The 12,305-nt window shown below is 47.9% G+C and overlaps 5 protein-coding genes across 5 annotated transcripts, besides 28 other annotated features; all 5 read left to right on the forward strand.

Moving 5' to 3' along the window:
* Window positions 1-9,064: part of a sequence feature (heterozygous, Esmeraldo-like haplotype) that runs on past the window's edge.
* Window positions 15-43: a microsatellite.
* Window positions 329-2,992, forward strand: Tc00.1047053511127.230 (hypothetical protein, conserved; the record flags this gene model as incomplete). The annotated part of the gene is made up of 1 exon (XM_816260.1): window positions 329-2,992. The coding sequence occupies one exon, from the start codon at window positions 329-331 to the stop codon at window positions 2,990-2,992; it is 2,664 nt and encodes an 887-aa protein (XP_821353.1).
* Window positions 3,005-3,123: a sequence feature (GA-rich).
* Window positions 3,144-3,184: a microsatellite.
* Window positions 3,264-3,302: a sequence feature (A-rich).
* Window positions 3,439-3,484: a microsatellite.
* Window positions 3,525-3,550: a microsatellite.
* Window positions 3,551-3,577: a microsatellite.
* Window positions 3,654-3,723: a microsatellite.
* Window positions 3,724-3,751: a microsatellite.
* Window positions 3,814-3,885: a microsatellite.
* Window positions 3,958-3,988: a microsatellite.
* Window positions 4,143-4,168: a microsatellite.
* Window positions 4,531-4,562: a microsatellite.
* Window positions 4,710-4,731: a microsatellite.
* Window positions 4,814-4,844: a microsatellite.
* Window positions 5,073-5,180: a sequence feature (CT-rich).
* Tc00.1047053511127.240 (hypothetical protein, conserved) lies at window positions 5,464-5,901 on the forward strand (the record flags this gene model as incomplete). Its single annotated transcript, XM_816261.1, has 1 exon — window positions 5,464-5,901. The coding sequence occupies one exon, from the start codon at window positions 5,464-5,466 to the stop codon at window positions 5,899-5,901; it is 438 nt and encodes a 145-aa protein (XP_821354.1).
* Window positions 5,922-5,946: a microsatellite.
* Window positions 5,949-6,075: a microsatellite.
* Tc00.1047053511127.250 (hypothetical protein, conserved) lies at window positions 6,125-7,021 on the forward strand (the record flags this gene model as incomplete). The annotated part of the gene is made up of 1 exon (XM_816262.1): window positions 6,125-7,021. One exon carries the CDS (start codon window positions 6,125-6,127, stop codon window positions 7,019-7,021), a length of 897 nt encoding a protein of 298 aa, XP_821355.1.
* Window positions 7,191-7,271: a sequence feature (T-rich).
* Window positions 7,363-7,400: a microsatellite.
* Window positions 7,502-7,536: a microsatellite.
* Window positions 7,598-7,627: a microsatellite.
* Tc00.1047053511127.260 (DNA photolyase, putative) lies at window positions 7,778-10,405 on the forward strand (the record flags this gene model as incomplete). Its single annotated transcript, XM_816263.1, has 1 exon — window positions 7,778-10,405. One exon carries the CDS (start codon window positions 7,778-7,780, stop codon window positions 10,403-10,405), a length of 2,628 nt encoding a protein of 875 aa, XP_821356.1.
* Window positions 7,968-7,999: a microsatellite.
* Window positions 9,065-9,725: a sequence feature (areas merged during assembly that could not be assigned to a particular haplotype. This can correspond to areas where the two haplotypes were merged or to regions with more than two copies in the genome that were merged during assembly.).
* Window positions 9,726-12,305: part of a sequence feature (heterozygous, Esmeraldo-like haplotype) that runs on past the window's edge.
* Window positions 10,549-10,577: a microsatellite.
* Tc00.1047053511127.270 (ankyrin repeat protein, putative) lies at window positions 10,698-11,171 on the forward strand (the record flags this gene model as incomplete). The annotated part of the gene is made up of 1 exon (XM_816264.1): window positions 10,698-11,171. The coding sequence occupies one exon, from the start codon at window positions 10,698-10,700 to the stop codon at window positions 11,169-11,171; it is 474 nt and encodes a 157-aa protein (XP_821357.1).
* Window positions 11,583-11,625: a microsatellite.

The following is a 12,305-nucleotide window of genomic DNA, read 5'->3' on the forward strand; positions in this document are numbered from 1 at the left end:
CGGATCCAAACAGCGAGCAGGAGAAGGAGAAGAAGAAGAAGAAAGCGGTGGGCGAGGGGGATTGTGGCAGCAACAGGAGAAGAAAAACAAAAATAAAAGGAGGAATTAAGCCGGGGAGGCGAAGGTAGCGGTGGTATAGGGAGCGGGAGCGGGAGCGGAGGAGCAGAAGGGATTATATTCTCTTGTGCTTTATTATTCCACTCTTGATCCCGTGTGCGTGTGTTTGTCTGTGTGTGGGAGGGGTATTAGAACACCACATATATTTATATAATATTAAGGCGTTGGCATTTCCTTCTTCTTGCTTACTGGCCTGCTTGAGGCGAGGGGAATGGTCGATAAACCCTTAAAGACAAGTCAACGGAAAGTGTATTGGCTTATAGGCACGGGGATTTTTAGCGCGTTGGTTCTGGTTATTTGCATTGCCGTTCCCATCTCAGTGTATCAGGCGAAGTATCAGCGCATGCGAGAGACACGAATTGCTGCAGAAATTTTTGAGGTTGACCGATGGGTTTCTTTTTTTCGAAGTGATGTCATTGATGCCATTTCCACAGCATATGGACTTGAGGGATTTGCACTTGGCTCCATGAAATTTATTCCACCTTTTAACGGCACGCCAGAGGAGCGCGTCAAAGGGCAAGAATTTGCTGGATTTACTGAATATGCCTCTTTGTTACGCGTCTCGCCACATTTGGTGGCGCAGATACTTGCGCCGGGTGGTGTGGGACTTGAAGTTTTCCCGTCGGTCCCCTCCATTCGTATGTTGGACTTTCTAAATAATGACAGTATGGGGGAACCTACAGCTATTGAATCAGTTGACAGCACGAAGTCATGCGTTTTGGGCCCATTGTACCGTGCCGTTCCTGGGATAAATGCGACGTGGCAATTGATTGTACGTGATCCCATTTATGATACCAAAGACAATAAAAGGGCAGAAAGGAAAACTTTTTGGGGATTTGCTCTTGTTGTGTTGAATGTGGACACCATGATGGGTGAAAGAGCACGGGAAGACAATATGAATGGAAAAGGACTCGACTATCTCCTTTACACCGTAAAGAATACGTCGGGCAAAATCACTCCCATCTGCTTCTCAGTGAAGGAAAATCCCACATTAGAGGAAATGAATGAATTTATCAGCACTGGAACAAATAGGGCAGTGTTGCGTAACCGCCTTAGTTGGTATGTATGCATGCGAGGAAAGCATCGGGAGAGCACACCTACAAAAACAACTATTGCTGTCATTATAGTAGTTGCTTTATTAATTGCCCTTGTTACATTTTTGGCTAGTGCTTCAACCGTGTTGCTTTGTTTGAAAGAATATGACGGTAGTGCGAATGCTCCTAAGGCGGCACCCTTTGCAATAGCCATTCTTGGTCTTTGTAGTGCGGAACAGTTATGGGAATTATCACCGGATCGTATGGTGTTTGTTTCTGAGCGATTGGCAACGTTACAGAGGCAAGAAATTATTCGTCATAATGCTTACGAAGGAATGCAGTTGCATCCATATACCACCACTATTATCACACGTTCCGTGGAGACCGCGGTGCGGTTATGCTTTTCTGTGATTGAGGAATTAAACTCCCAGCCAATTGATGACCCGCTTCGGGAATTATTAGGGGAAGATGGACGTCTACTTATTGCATGTGCGGTGCACTGGTGCACAGACGCCACGGTACGAGTAGAAAGTAATAGCGGTGTTATTCGTTATGAGGGGCCGGATGTGGTTTATTGCGGTAGGATGTGGATGTTTGCCGCCCCAAATGAAGTTTCCATTAGCCGTGCAGCACGGGAGTTAGCGATGAAAATGGACGAAGTACAAATTTGTTCTCTTGCCAGCGTCTTTTTACGTGGTGTGGCAGGGCGACAGGATTTGTTTACCATCAGTAATCCACAGAGAAAGCGGCTTGTTGATGCGGCAAACCGCGCAAAGAGACGCATATCTAGCAGTTTGGCGGTCCAATCCCCCACCAGGGAGATTGTGTCCGAGGGCAATCCGCTCTCCGCTGGTGCGGAATTGTTCCCGCGCAACGGGATGTATCCCCCTTGCAATTCTGAAATGCGTGGGGTGGCTTCCAACGCAACTGCCCAACTTCGCAGCGAGTTAAGCTCGGGGTCTGTTGGGTCCCGTAGTGGGAACCCAATCCTCGATACCAGCATGGGCGCATGCGGACGGTACATGCCGGAGGTATCGCGGGGCTTGAAACGCTTCAGTCAGATAAATGGGGTGAGGACACTTATTGAATTGCTTCCAACAGAAATTGCGTGCCCAAGTGAGGCGGCGGGCTTTGACACCAGCCAACGGCCCTCTAGTTCCCCGTTGAGCCGTGACCATGTCGGGTCGTCGACGGATGAGGGCCACACGAGACCCCGCACGACCCCGACAGACGAAGAAAAGGATTGGCGGCGGATTCCAAAAGGTGGTCAGTTTCTTGCCGTGGGGCGAGGCAGCACTGCCAACTGGAGTAAGAAACCGCTTAAACAAGTCGATCAAAACGTTGGAAACGGTATTGTGGCATTCAGCGGTGGACTCCGTGCGGAGGATTTGGATGATGGTGACTTTGTGACTGAGGTGCTGCGGCACCCAACCATTCCCACCTTTGTGGATACGCAACTTCGTGCCGTATTTGAGCAGCAGTCTTTGCTTTTTGACTTTAGCTACGACTCTGTACGTACCGTTGTTTATTACTTCTTTTCGGCGTTCAAGTTGCTGCTGAAACCTTTAGCGACACCAGAGCGTAACAACATTTTTAATCGCCTTGTCACTGTCTTTGGGATACCACAGGAACATATTTTAGAGCACCTTGCTGTGCGATGTGTGCTGCGGTACATTCAGCAGTTGGAAGAAGCGCGTTCATTGTTATGGAACTGCGAACAACAGCTGCGACTGCGTTCACTGGCAAGAGGGCAGATGCGATCATTCACGACGATTGACAGCAGCACGACAAATCCCCTAAGCGAGGAATCATTTGAAGAACTTTCGCGGTCTATTGTCTAACACGGCAAACTCAAAGAAGAAGAAGAAGAAATATTTAAAGAAAAAAAAAAAAAGGAGGTGGTGGTGATGTGAGAGAAAAAAAAAAAGAGAGAGAGAAATGAACAATGGAAGAGACATGGAAACAGAAAGAATATATTAAGAGGAGTTGTTTTGTGTGTGTGTGTGTGCGTGTGTGTGTGTGTGTGTGTGTGTCTCTATTTGCTGCAGTAGAGAGTGAAGGAGGTGAAAAGGGAAGTTGTGAGGAATGAAGGAATGGAAAGAGAATCCTTTCAAAGAAAAGAAGAAAAAAAAAAAAGAAGGAAAACAAAAACACAAACACTCATGGTGACAGGATAAAAATAAAAATAAATTGGGGGGTGTAAACAGAAACTCCGGCTCGGGAGTAAATAAGGAGAAGGAATTGGTATGGACAAATGAACATCCGTATGAATAACAAATACATAGCGATATACATACATACATATATATATATATATATGAACATGTATACATTTTGGCTTGGCTACATGCCTTATGGAAACACGTAATCCGTAGAGAGAGAGAGAGAGAGCGAGAGAGTTTCTTTTTTTTTTTTTTTTTTTTTTTGATGGCTTTTCTCGAATACACCGGGAGAACGATGAGCAGCACTGAAAGCAGTTGATGAACAACAAGGAAGAATTATTATACGTAATTTTATATTTAAAAAAATATATATATGAACATGTATATATTGTGCATGTATGTGAATATATATAATAATAATAATAATAATAATAATAAAGTAACGGAAAGACAGAAAAATAAAGAGGGAGGTGGAAAGTACGTACTTTGAAATGAGAGTTTACATATGACTACATATATAACTATATATCTATATATATCTATATGCAGTTACATGTATGGTTGTTTATATAAAAGTATCGTATGAGGAACCCTTTCAGTTTTTTGTTGTTGTTTTGTCTTCTCTTCTTTTTATTTGGGGTGTCTTGTTGTTTTGTTGTTGTTGTTGTTTTTGTTCCAGGTGCATATACCTTCCTGACTACCGGAGTTATTGACCTTCTTCTTTTCTTTTCTTTTACTTTTGTTTTTTGCCATTATTGTTAACGATCATCATTGGAGAATTGAGGAGGGAATGTACGAACAAACAGGGCTTAATAACTGACTGACTGACTGTATATGTGTGTGTGTGTGTGTGTGAAGGATCAGCGACTTGTTTACTCGGCCTGTCCCCTTGACAATACAACGTGTGGTGTGTTTTTGTTTGTTTGTTTTGCTTTTTGAGGCGGCATCGTTGAAGGATGGCACCACGAGTGCAGTTCATTTTTTTGTTTTTTGTTTTTGTTTTGGTTGACCATCTCTCTGCATGAAGAGAAGTCTGAGCGGTCGCAGGTCCAATTTGTTGTTGTTTTCTTTTCTTATTTATTTATTTTCATTTGGAAGTGTGCGACTTGTGTGCGTGACTGGCGGTGTGGGGTGTTTTGGGTGCACGGGATGCGGGCCCGGGATCCGCCGCACCGCAGCGTCGCCTCACTCTTTACAGGAATAAAACCGAAGTGAAAAGAGAGAGACAGAGACAGAGACAGAGACAGAGGGAGAGGGACGGCCACCCACCGGGACGTGTGTTCCTCGCTGCTGGTTTGTGCCTGCCTGCCTGCTCTCCGTGTTATATTGTAACGACCCACGCCCCTTTTTGTCCGTGTGTATGTGTACTGCCCTGTTGTTGTTGTTGTTGTTCTTTTGTGTGTGTGTGTGTGTGTGTGATTGAGTGAGTGGGTGGGTGAGAGCTTTGCGTTTTTTTTCTGGCCTGCAATGCTGGCGAGATGTTGTTGTTGTTTGTTATTATTCTCTTTTTTTTTTTTTTTTTTTTTTTTTTATGAATTTTGCTATTTTTACATGTTTTTTGTTGTTGTTGTTTATTTTCTTAATTGTGTGAGGAGGATGTCTGTTGATTCCATGTTTCGTCTGTTTTTATTTTTGGTTGTTCTACCGCACATGCAACCGTACCACCACCTATTCAAGGAGGGGCTGTTTTATCTACATCAATGCAGGCATACACGTGCTTCTGCATGAGTGTATTTCTTTTTCATTTTCTTTCGTTTTATCTCTCTCTCTCTCTCTCTCTCTCTCTCTCTCTCTTTTTTTTTTTTTTTTGTTGTTGTTGTTCTTGCCCTCTCATTCTCTCTCTCTCTCTCTCTCTCTCGCTATCTCTGTGTGTGTGCCTTACATGCAACAAAGAGAGATAAGGAGAGAAGAACTTCTTTCTTTTGATCGCTATAAGATTTTATTACATGTGTGTGTGTGTGTGTACAATTAAGAAATTATGTGCCTTTTTTCTTTTCTTTGTTTTTTTTGTTTGTTTGTTTGTTGTGTGGTTGGATGGTGGCACGTCGTATTGCGGATGCCACACTGACAATAAATGAAACGCCAACGCCAACAGCGGCAGCGGCAGCAACGAAAAAAGAAAAGGAAAAGGGCCTGCGAAATACAAAAAGATGGTGCGGTGTCGAGGAAAATGCTCGCGGGAGTGTCTTGTCCAGCTGCAGGTTGTGACTCCAGAAAAATTAGGAGGAAACGAAGCGGGGGGAGCGGTGTTGTCGTCGTCACTTGATGTTTCTGCGCTGTGCGAGGCGATTGGGCATAAAATGTCGGTTTTTTGCGGGCTGGCGGTGGAGGCGAGTGCTGCAGGGCTTCAGGTGGAGGCTGTGCGGCACGACACGGATGGTGTGTATCATGTGGTGCTGCGGCTGCCGCAGGCAACACCGCTGGCCGTCACGGCGTTGCGTGCGTCGTGTGCCTCGACGGCACTAGGACCGATGGTGGGAGGGGCGAGAAGGACCGTGAGGCGAAAAAATCCGCGCCAGGAGGAGACGGCAGTAACGACGCCAGTCGTGGTGCGGGTGGTTCACTTGACGGCCGTCAAGGCGGCGTAGTGTTGATGACACTTGTACCCGTTTTTGTTTTTGTTTTTTTTTTTGCATTTCTCTCTATTTCTCTTTCTCTGTCTCTCTCTGTCTGTATGTCTGTCCCTGTATGTGTATATGTGTGTTTGTACGACTTTATTTTATTGGCCCTTTCTATCTTTCTATCCTTATCTCTCTGTCTGTGTGTATATGCGTGCATGTCTTAGCTTCAGCCACACAGTGTGGTGCGTCAATGGTAAACAGAAACGGGAATGCGACCGCCCCTGCGGAAAGCAATTTACGAGGGTATGAAACACCGTGCCAGCTGCCGCCGACTTCCCCGTTGCTGTTGTCACACACCTCTAGTAGCATAACTGGTGTTGGTGCTCTGTCCCCGGTGATACTTGTGCCTGCCACAGGAGCGACATCACCGCTTTCATCCACAAATGTCTTTACAGCAGGTGGAGGAGGAAGTGGTGGTGGCGGAAGCGGGGTACGGCCTGCACAAGGTGCGGCCACACTGACACCAGCAGGATCTCCCATGTCACCGATAGTCGCTGTCTTCGATGCAACACAGTCTCTTAATAATAGAAGTAATGGGGTTACAACTAACGTTTCTCCTTTACTGCTACCTGAGAAATTGGTGGTGATGGGTGGGACTTCTCTTGCAGCTCTTAGTTCTTCCCTAACAAACAGCAATCGCGCAAATGGCAATGCGAGAAGCCCTAAACCGCTTTTAGACCGTAGCCCCAATGATGATTTAGCGCTTGAGATGCAGCTATTATCTGGATCTTCTTCTTGTCTATTTGCAGCCCCCCTTTGTGCCTTGCCTATTTCTCCCACGCGAGTAGCGCCTGTTCGTGGAGTTGCGGCAAAAGAAGTAGGATGTGTCATGTTGAAACCGGGAAGCGCAACCGATTGCGCAATTTGTTTGTGGAGCCGGGATGACGGAGATTCCCTCACTACTGTTCTTCAGTCATTGAGTACCGCTGCAAAGCCGAATCCAGCCGTTCACACAACTCAACCTCTTGAAAGTGTTAAGCTGTGCTGTAGTCATGAGTTTCATGCAGACTGCCTGCAACGCTGGCTGCTCACCAGCCGAGTATGTCCAATGTGCAGACGGGAAGTTGTGCCCTCTGCTGGGAATTAGCCACACCCACCTCGCGTATCACATCGCACAATCATTATTGCCAGAGGGGAGGAGGGGTGTCTCTTATCCCCAAAGAAAGTGGGGAGGGGAATGAAGGAATGAGGTACACAATAAAATCAGTTAGAAACAATTCGAGAACCGGGCGTGTTTGTGTGTACTGTATTGGTTGTTTTTGTTCTTTTGTTTGTTTGTTTGTGCTTTTTGTTTGCTGTTTTCTTTTCTTTTTTTTTTTTCTTCTTTTTTCTTTTTTGCGTTGCTCCTTCTTAATGCTTTACCCCTCTACACCTCAGTTATTTTGTGGAGTCATTGCCACATCCACTGAGCAACGTGTGGGGACTGCGTTTTTTGTTGTTGTTTTTTTTCTTTTTTTTTTTTTTTTGCGTGTCGAACGGGAGTTGTCCAAATGATTCTTTTTTTTTTCTTACGTATGTATGTGCCAGTGCCCATTGAAAGTGGGAGGGGAGGGTGGAATATCCCGCAAGAAAGAAAGAAAGAGAGAGAGAGAGAGAGAGAGACGATAGGGGAAAAACAAACGAAAGAAAACCCACTGCAGTGTCGTTATTGGCTTCCAACTGATTTTTTTTTTTTTTTTTTTTTTTTTATTTTGAATGGACATGCATGCGCAATACATGTCAGCCAACAATCTGACGTTTTGGAAGAAGACGCATTTTTTTTCTTTTTTATTTCTTTTCTTCTTGTTGCTTCTTCATTGATGTAAAAGGAGGGGCGAAACGACTCTTTTAGTCTCTGGAGTCGATGTTTTGCCGACCGCGTCCAATGCACATGTCGGTGGGGGGCCGCATACCGAGGCGGACGGTGGCCGCGGCGTTTTCTGTTGGATTTTCGGGCACCACAACAACAACAACAACCGCCCACCGTCGTTGTTACCGAACAGACTTCTTCAGCAGTGAAGCCGCGGAGGGGCGAGCGGCCACGAGAGCTTTTTCTCCTCCTCCTGTTCCTCCTCCTGCTCCTCCTGCCCCACCGATAGATGCGGCTACCCTCGCCGCAATGCTCGACGATGTCAGTCCGGAGGTGGTGGCAGGGCATCAGGAAGAGGTGGTGGCGATGAAGGCACCGTCAGCCTCATCGGCGAGGGGAGAAAACGCCTCTGCGACATCCAAAGGTTTTTTGAGTGATATTGTTGCTGACACGCAGGAGCTTAATACGGTGGTTGCAGAGGAAGCGATTGAGGAAGAATGTGCAATTCTGCTGCAGCCAGAGCGCCCGGAGATGGAAAGCCAATACGAGTGCGGGTTATCCAAAACGGAGGAGGTTGCCACAGAGACACCTGCGTCAGCGAGTTGGGTCACCAAAATGAACTCTTCATGCAGTTACCTCTCTCGGCAGGATGCTCTTTACTTGGCGGCACCAACCCCATTGGACGCACGGATGCCAGTTGTTTCCACGCCAGCTTCTTCATTGTGTGTTATGGTCGTTTTTGCCGCGAATGACATGCGTGTCCATGACAACTATACATTGGCGTTAGCAGCCGTACGGGCAGAAGCGGCAGGTGGCCTACCAGTTATAGCCGTCGCTGTCATCGACTACCGCACCTTTGCACAGCCGAGTGCTGTTGGCGGGTACTTTCGGCAGAGCCCCATGCGGGCGCGTTTTTTTCTTGAGTCCCTTGCAAAGTTGCGGGCGACGATAGAAGAGGAATTACATGTGCCGCTTCTTATTCGCTGTGGACGGCCCGAAGAACACGTCCCACGTCTCGCAGTAGAGTGCGGTGCGACCGATGTTTTCATGACAACGCAGTATGCCCCACATGAGAAGAATGTTCATGACACCATCGTGGAGTCGATTAAACGCCGCAAGTGGGTGAGCCGCGATGTCGCCTCAGGCCTGAAGCCAAAAACACATGACGCTGCCGTATCCCATCCATACGGCAACTGCGACGGGGATAGGGAGGCGGTAACAGCTGCAGTGTCTCCTGTCCCACACAGCGTATGGCAGACAACCCTGGTGCACATAGATGACCTGCCCGTGCCGGTGGCGGCCATGGCAGAAGGCGAGCGTTGGTACCATGACGATGTGACTGTTGCGAGTATTCGCCCGACGGCACCGTACGATCGTTATATTGCAAGGATATCATCCCTACCGACGCGGCACGAACTTCTTCCTACCGCAGCGGAACGGAGTGGTTTGGCTCACCCGCCTCTGTACCGCGGCAGCATTCCAACTTTGGATCAACTTGGCTACGGCAACCAGGAAGCCTTTGCGGTGGAGGAGGTCATTGCGACACAGTCCTCACACCCACCTGGGGAACACGCGGCAATTGAACGAGTGGAGGATTGGCTTGCCGGTGGGGGTGTGACGTCGCTGCTGCGCCATGGCCGAGAGCACCGTACAAACGTGAAAATGTACTCGCAACGCCTCTCGCGGGTATCGCCGTACCTCTCGAATGGATCCCTTTCACCGCGACGGTTCTACGAGATGCTGCGGCGTTATGCCACCGAGAATCTGCGGGATAATTTTGTGCAAATGCAATACCGTGAGGCACTCCTCCGGTTGAGTCGACGTGATTATTGGCACTGGATGGGCTTGCGTTACGGGCCACTGCTCTTTTTCCCGTATGGCCCACGACCCGAACAAACCGACAACATCCCCGACTGGCGTCATGATGAAAAAATTGTGCAGAAGTGGTGTGCAGGACTCACTGGCGTGCCTTTTGCGGATGCGGCAATGCGGGAACTGTTGACGACTGGTTTTGTTGCCCACGAGGGACGACAGGCGTTGGCCTGGTTGTTGACACGCGGCTATGGACAAGACTGGCGCCTTGGGGCGGAGTGGTTGGAACGCTGCTCGCTTGACTACGATCCGTTTCTCTGTTACGGCAATTTTGCATACTTCAGTGAACTTATCTTGGATGACTTTGGTGAACCAGTGCGCAGTGTTCATTGGCTTGCCCACCACCATGACCAGACAGGCATCTACGTTAAGAAATGGCTCCCGCTGCTAAGTAAGATCCCGCCTGTGTACATTCACAGACCGCATGTGCTTACGCCGAGGATGCAGGCTATGCATGGTGTGAGACTGGGTAAAACCTACCCGTACCCGCTGAAGCTGTGGGATGGGGCGCAGTACATGTTAGGCAGTGACGAGCTCACGACGTACTTTGACGACTCAAGTGCATGGCATCGGAAGACGAAGAGTGGCGCAGGAGGTCCAGGCCATGCGGAAGCTCTACGCCACGGAAAGGCGATCATGAAGGTCAGAGAATGGAACGCTGCCATCTTGCCAGAGGAGGTCGCCCAACGTCCATGGGCGCATCACCTTCCCGCATCTGCCTTTGAGAGTAGTGAAGACGAGGTGGAAACGCTTCAAATGAGGCATCGGAACCAAAATCAGCCAACACGACATGGGCAGCTTTCTCTCTGATCGAACGATATTTATTTTGCAGGCAGTGTGGTTTAACGAATGGAGGTCCCTTTCTTTTTCTGTACTTGTGGGTGGGAGAGAGTTTATTTCTGTGAAGCCATTTTCTGTAAATGCATACGTGTATGCCTTGTTTATTATCCCCTTTGTTTCTGTTGTTGTTGTTGTTGTTGTTTGTTTGTTTTTTGGTTGTGTCTTCTGCCTAGCCCTTTTTTTTTTTTTTCCCACACCCACACACGCAAATTACCCGCCGTGTGAAGAGCTGCGACCGAGCAAGAGTAGTCACGTCCACTTCATGCCATATCCGTATATCCTGCAGTGCCGAGAAAGTTCACCAGAGGACGTCATTGTCAAGTACGATGTAGCAGCTACAACCGGAGGAGATCTTACGAGCGTATTCTCTTTGACCTCAAAGCCTGGGAATCACAACATCTTTGTAGCGGCATGTGACGGGGATGTCCCGGCGCTGCGAATGTTTCTTGGATTAGGTGTGGATATTAACGAAATGGGACAACCCAACCCGCAGTACGGCCCTCAGTTTGACCGACGTACGCTCTTTCGTGCCCCGCCGCTCTGTTATGCGGCGGGATATGGACGAGAAAAAGCTGTCGCAGCGCTGTTAGAGGACGGAGCGGACGCTCTGAAGACATCATCGACGGGATTTAAGGCAGTCGATTACGCCAGGCATCGTGGATACACGGCCATTGTGCAAATGCTGGAATCTGCAGAGGAGCGGAAGCGCTCTGACCAGCAGGAGGGCAAGGAATGATAAAGAACCATTTTCTTTTTTTTTTTTTCCATTCCTTGCGTTCTATGTAAATAATGCACCACTCATTCTTTTTGGATCAAAATTGAGGGGTTAACGGTGAAGGTAAACAAGGTCTCCACCACCCTCCTTCCAAACAAACAAGGACACACATACACGTTAGTGAGCCAGTTCTGCTGCAATGTTTTTTGTATAATTAATTTTTTTTTTTGGATTTGTCCTTGTTTTTTGGTGGTTGGCCTTTGGGCGTTGTCGGCTTTGGCATCTCTACTGATGATGCTAATGTTGCGTGGACACAAACTCTGCGGTTGGTCGTTTTGGTTATCGGCATTCAGGCAGCACGTCTGCTTGTTTTCTTGGACAGGGTTGCGTGTTTGTGCTGCGTCCTCATTGCTGTTTCTATTTCAATTCCACCTTTTTCTCTTTTTCTCTCTCTCTCTCTCTCTCTCTCTCTCTCCGTGTATGTTTTTGTGTGTGTGCTTGTTTGTTTGGTGGCCTCGTGGCTGCTACTCCGTGAATACGAGCAAGAAAGATGGAGGGGAACTTTTACGTCTCCGGCAGCGTCATTAAGCGTGAGCTGCGCTCAAATTACGGCAAAAACTACGCCAAGTGCCGCGAGGAGGCGGTAGCGTACGGTAGATGCATTGAGGCTGGTCAAATTAACCGAAACTTAACGCAGGGACTATGCCACGAGGAGCGGCGGGCACTACGCGCCTGTGTGGATATGCACGGCACGGCGATGAAGCAGCAGCGGCTGACGAAACAATAAACAAAGCGAAGAGGGGCACAAAACATGTCTTTGCATGCATGCAATGCGTTGCAAAATTGTCCCTCTGTCCGTGTGAGGAAGTGTTTTTTTCCTGCCGCCGTACATCGAGGAAACTTACGAGCTCCATGGAAACAAGAGGGAGGAGTGACGTGGAGAGCGCAGAAGCCGCATTGGAAGGAGTTGTTCAAAAATATGGGGAATTACTTGGGGGGGAGGGGGAAGGCAGTAAGTGGGGGGGACTTGACAAAAACGAGAAAGGGAGACTCTGAAGCATGCGAAGATTTTATTATTATTTCTTCTTTTTTTTAATGGTCTCTATTTTGTTTTTTGTTTTTTTGTGTTAATTTTCTGAGAAGGGGGAACAGGGA

The sequence above is a fragment of the Trypanosoma cruzi genome, genomic scaffold (assembly GCF_000209065.1).
Source record: "Trypanosoma cruzi strain CL Brener 1047053517055 genomic scaffold, whole genome shotgun sequence".
In the NCBI taxonomy this organism is placed as follows: Eukaryota; Euglenozoa; class Kinetoplastea; order Trypanosomatida; family Trypanosomatidae; genus Trypanosoma; species Trypanosoma cruzi.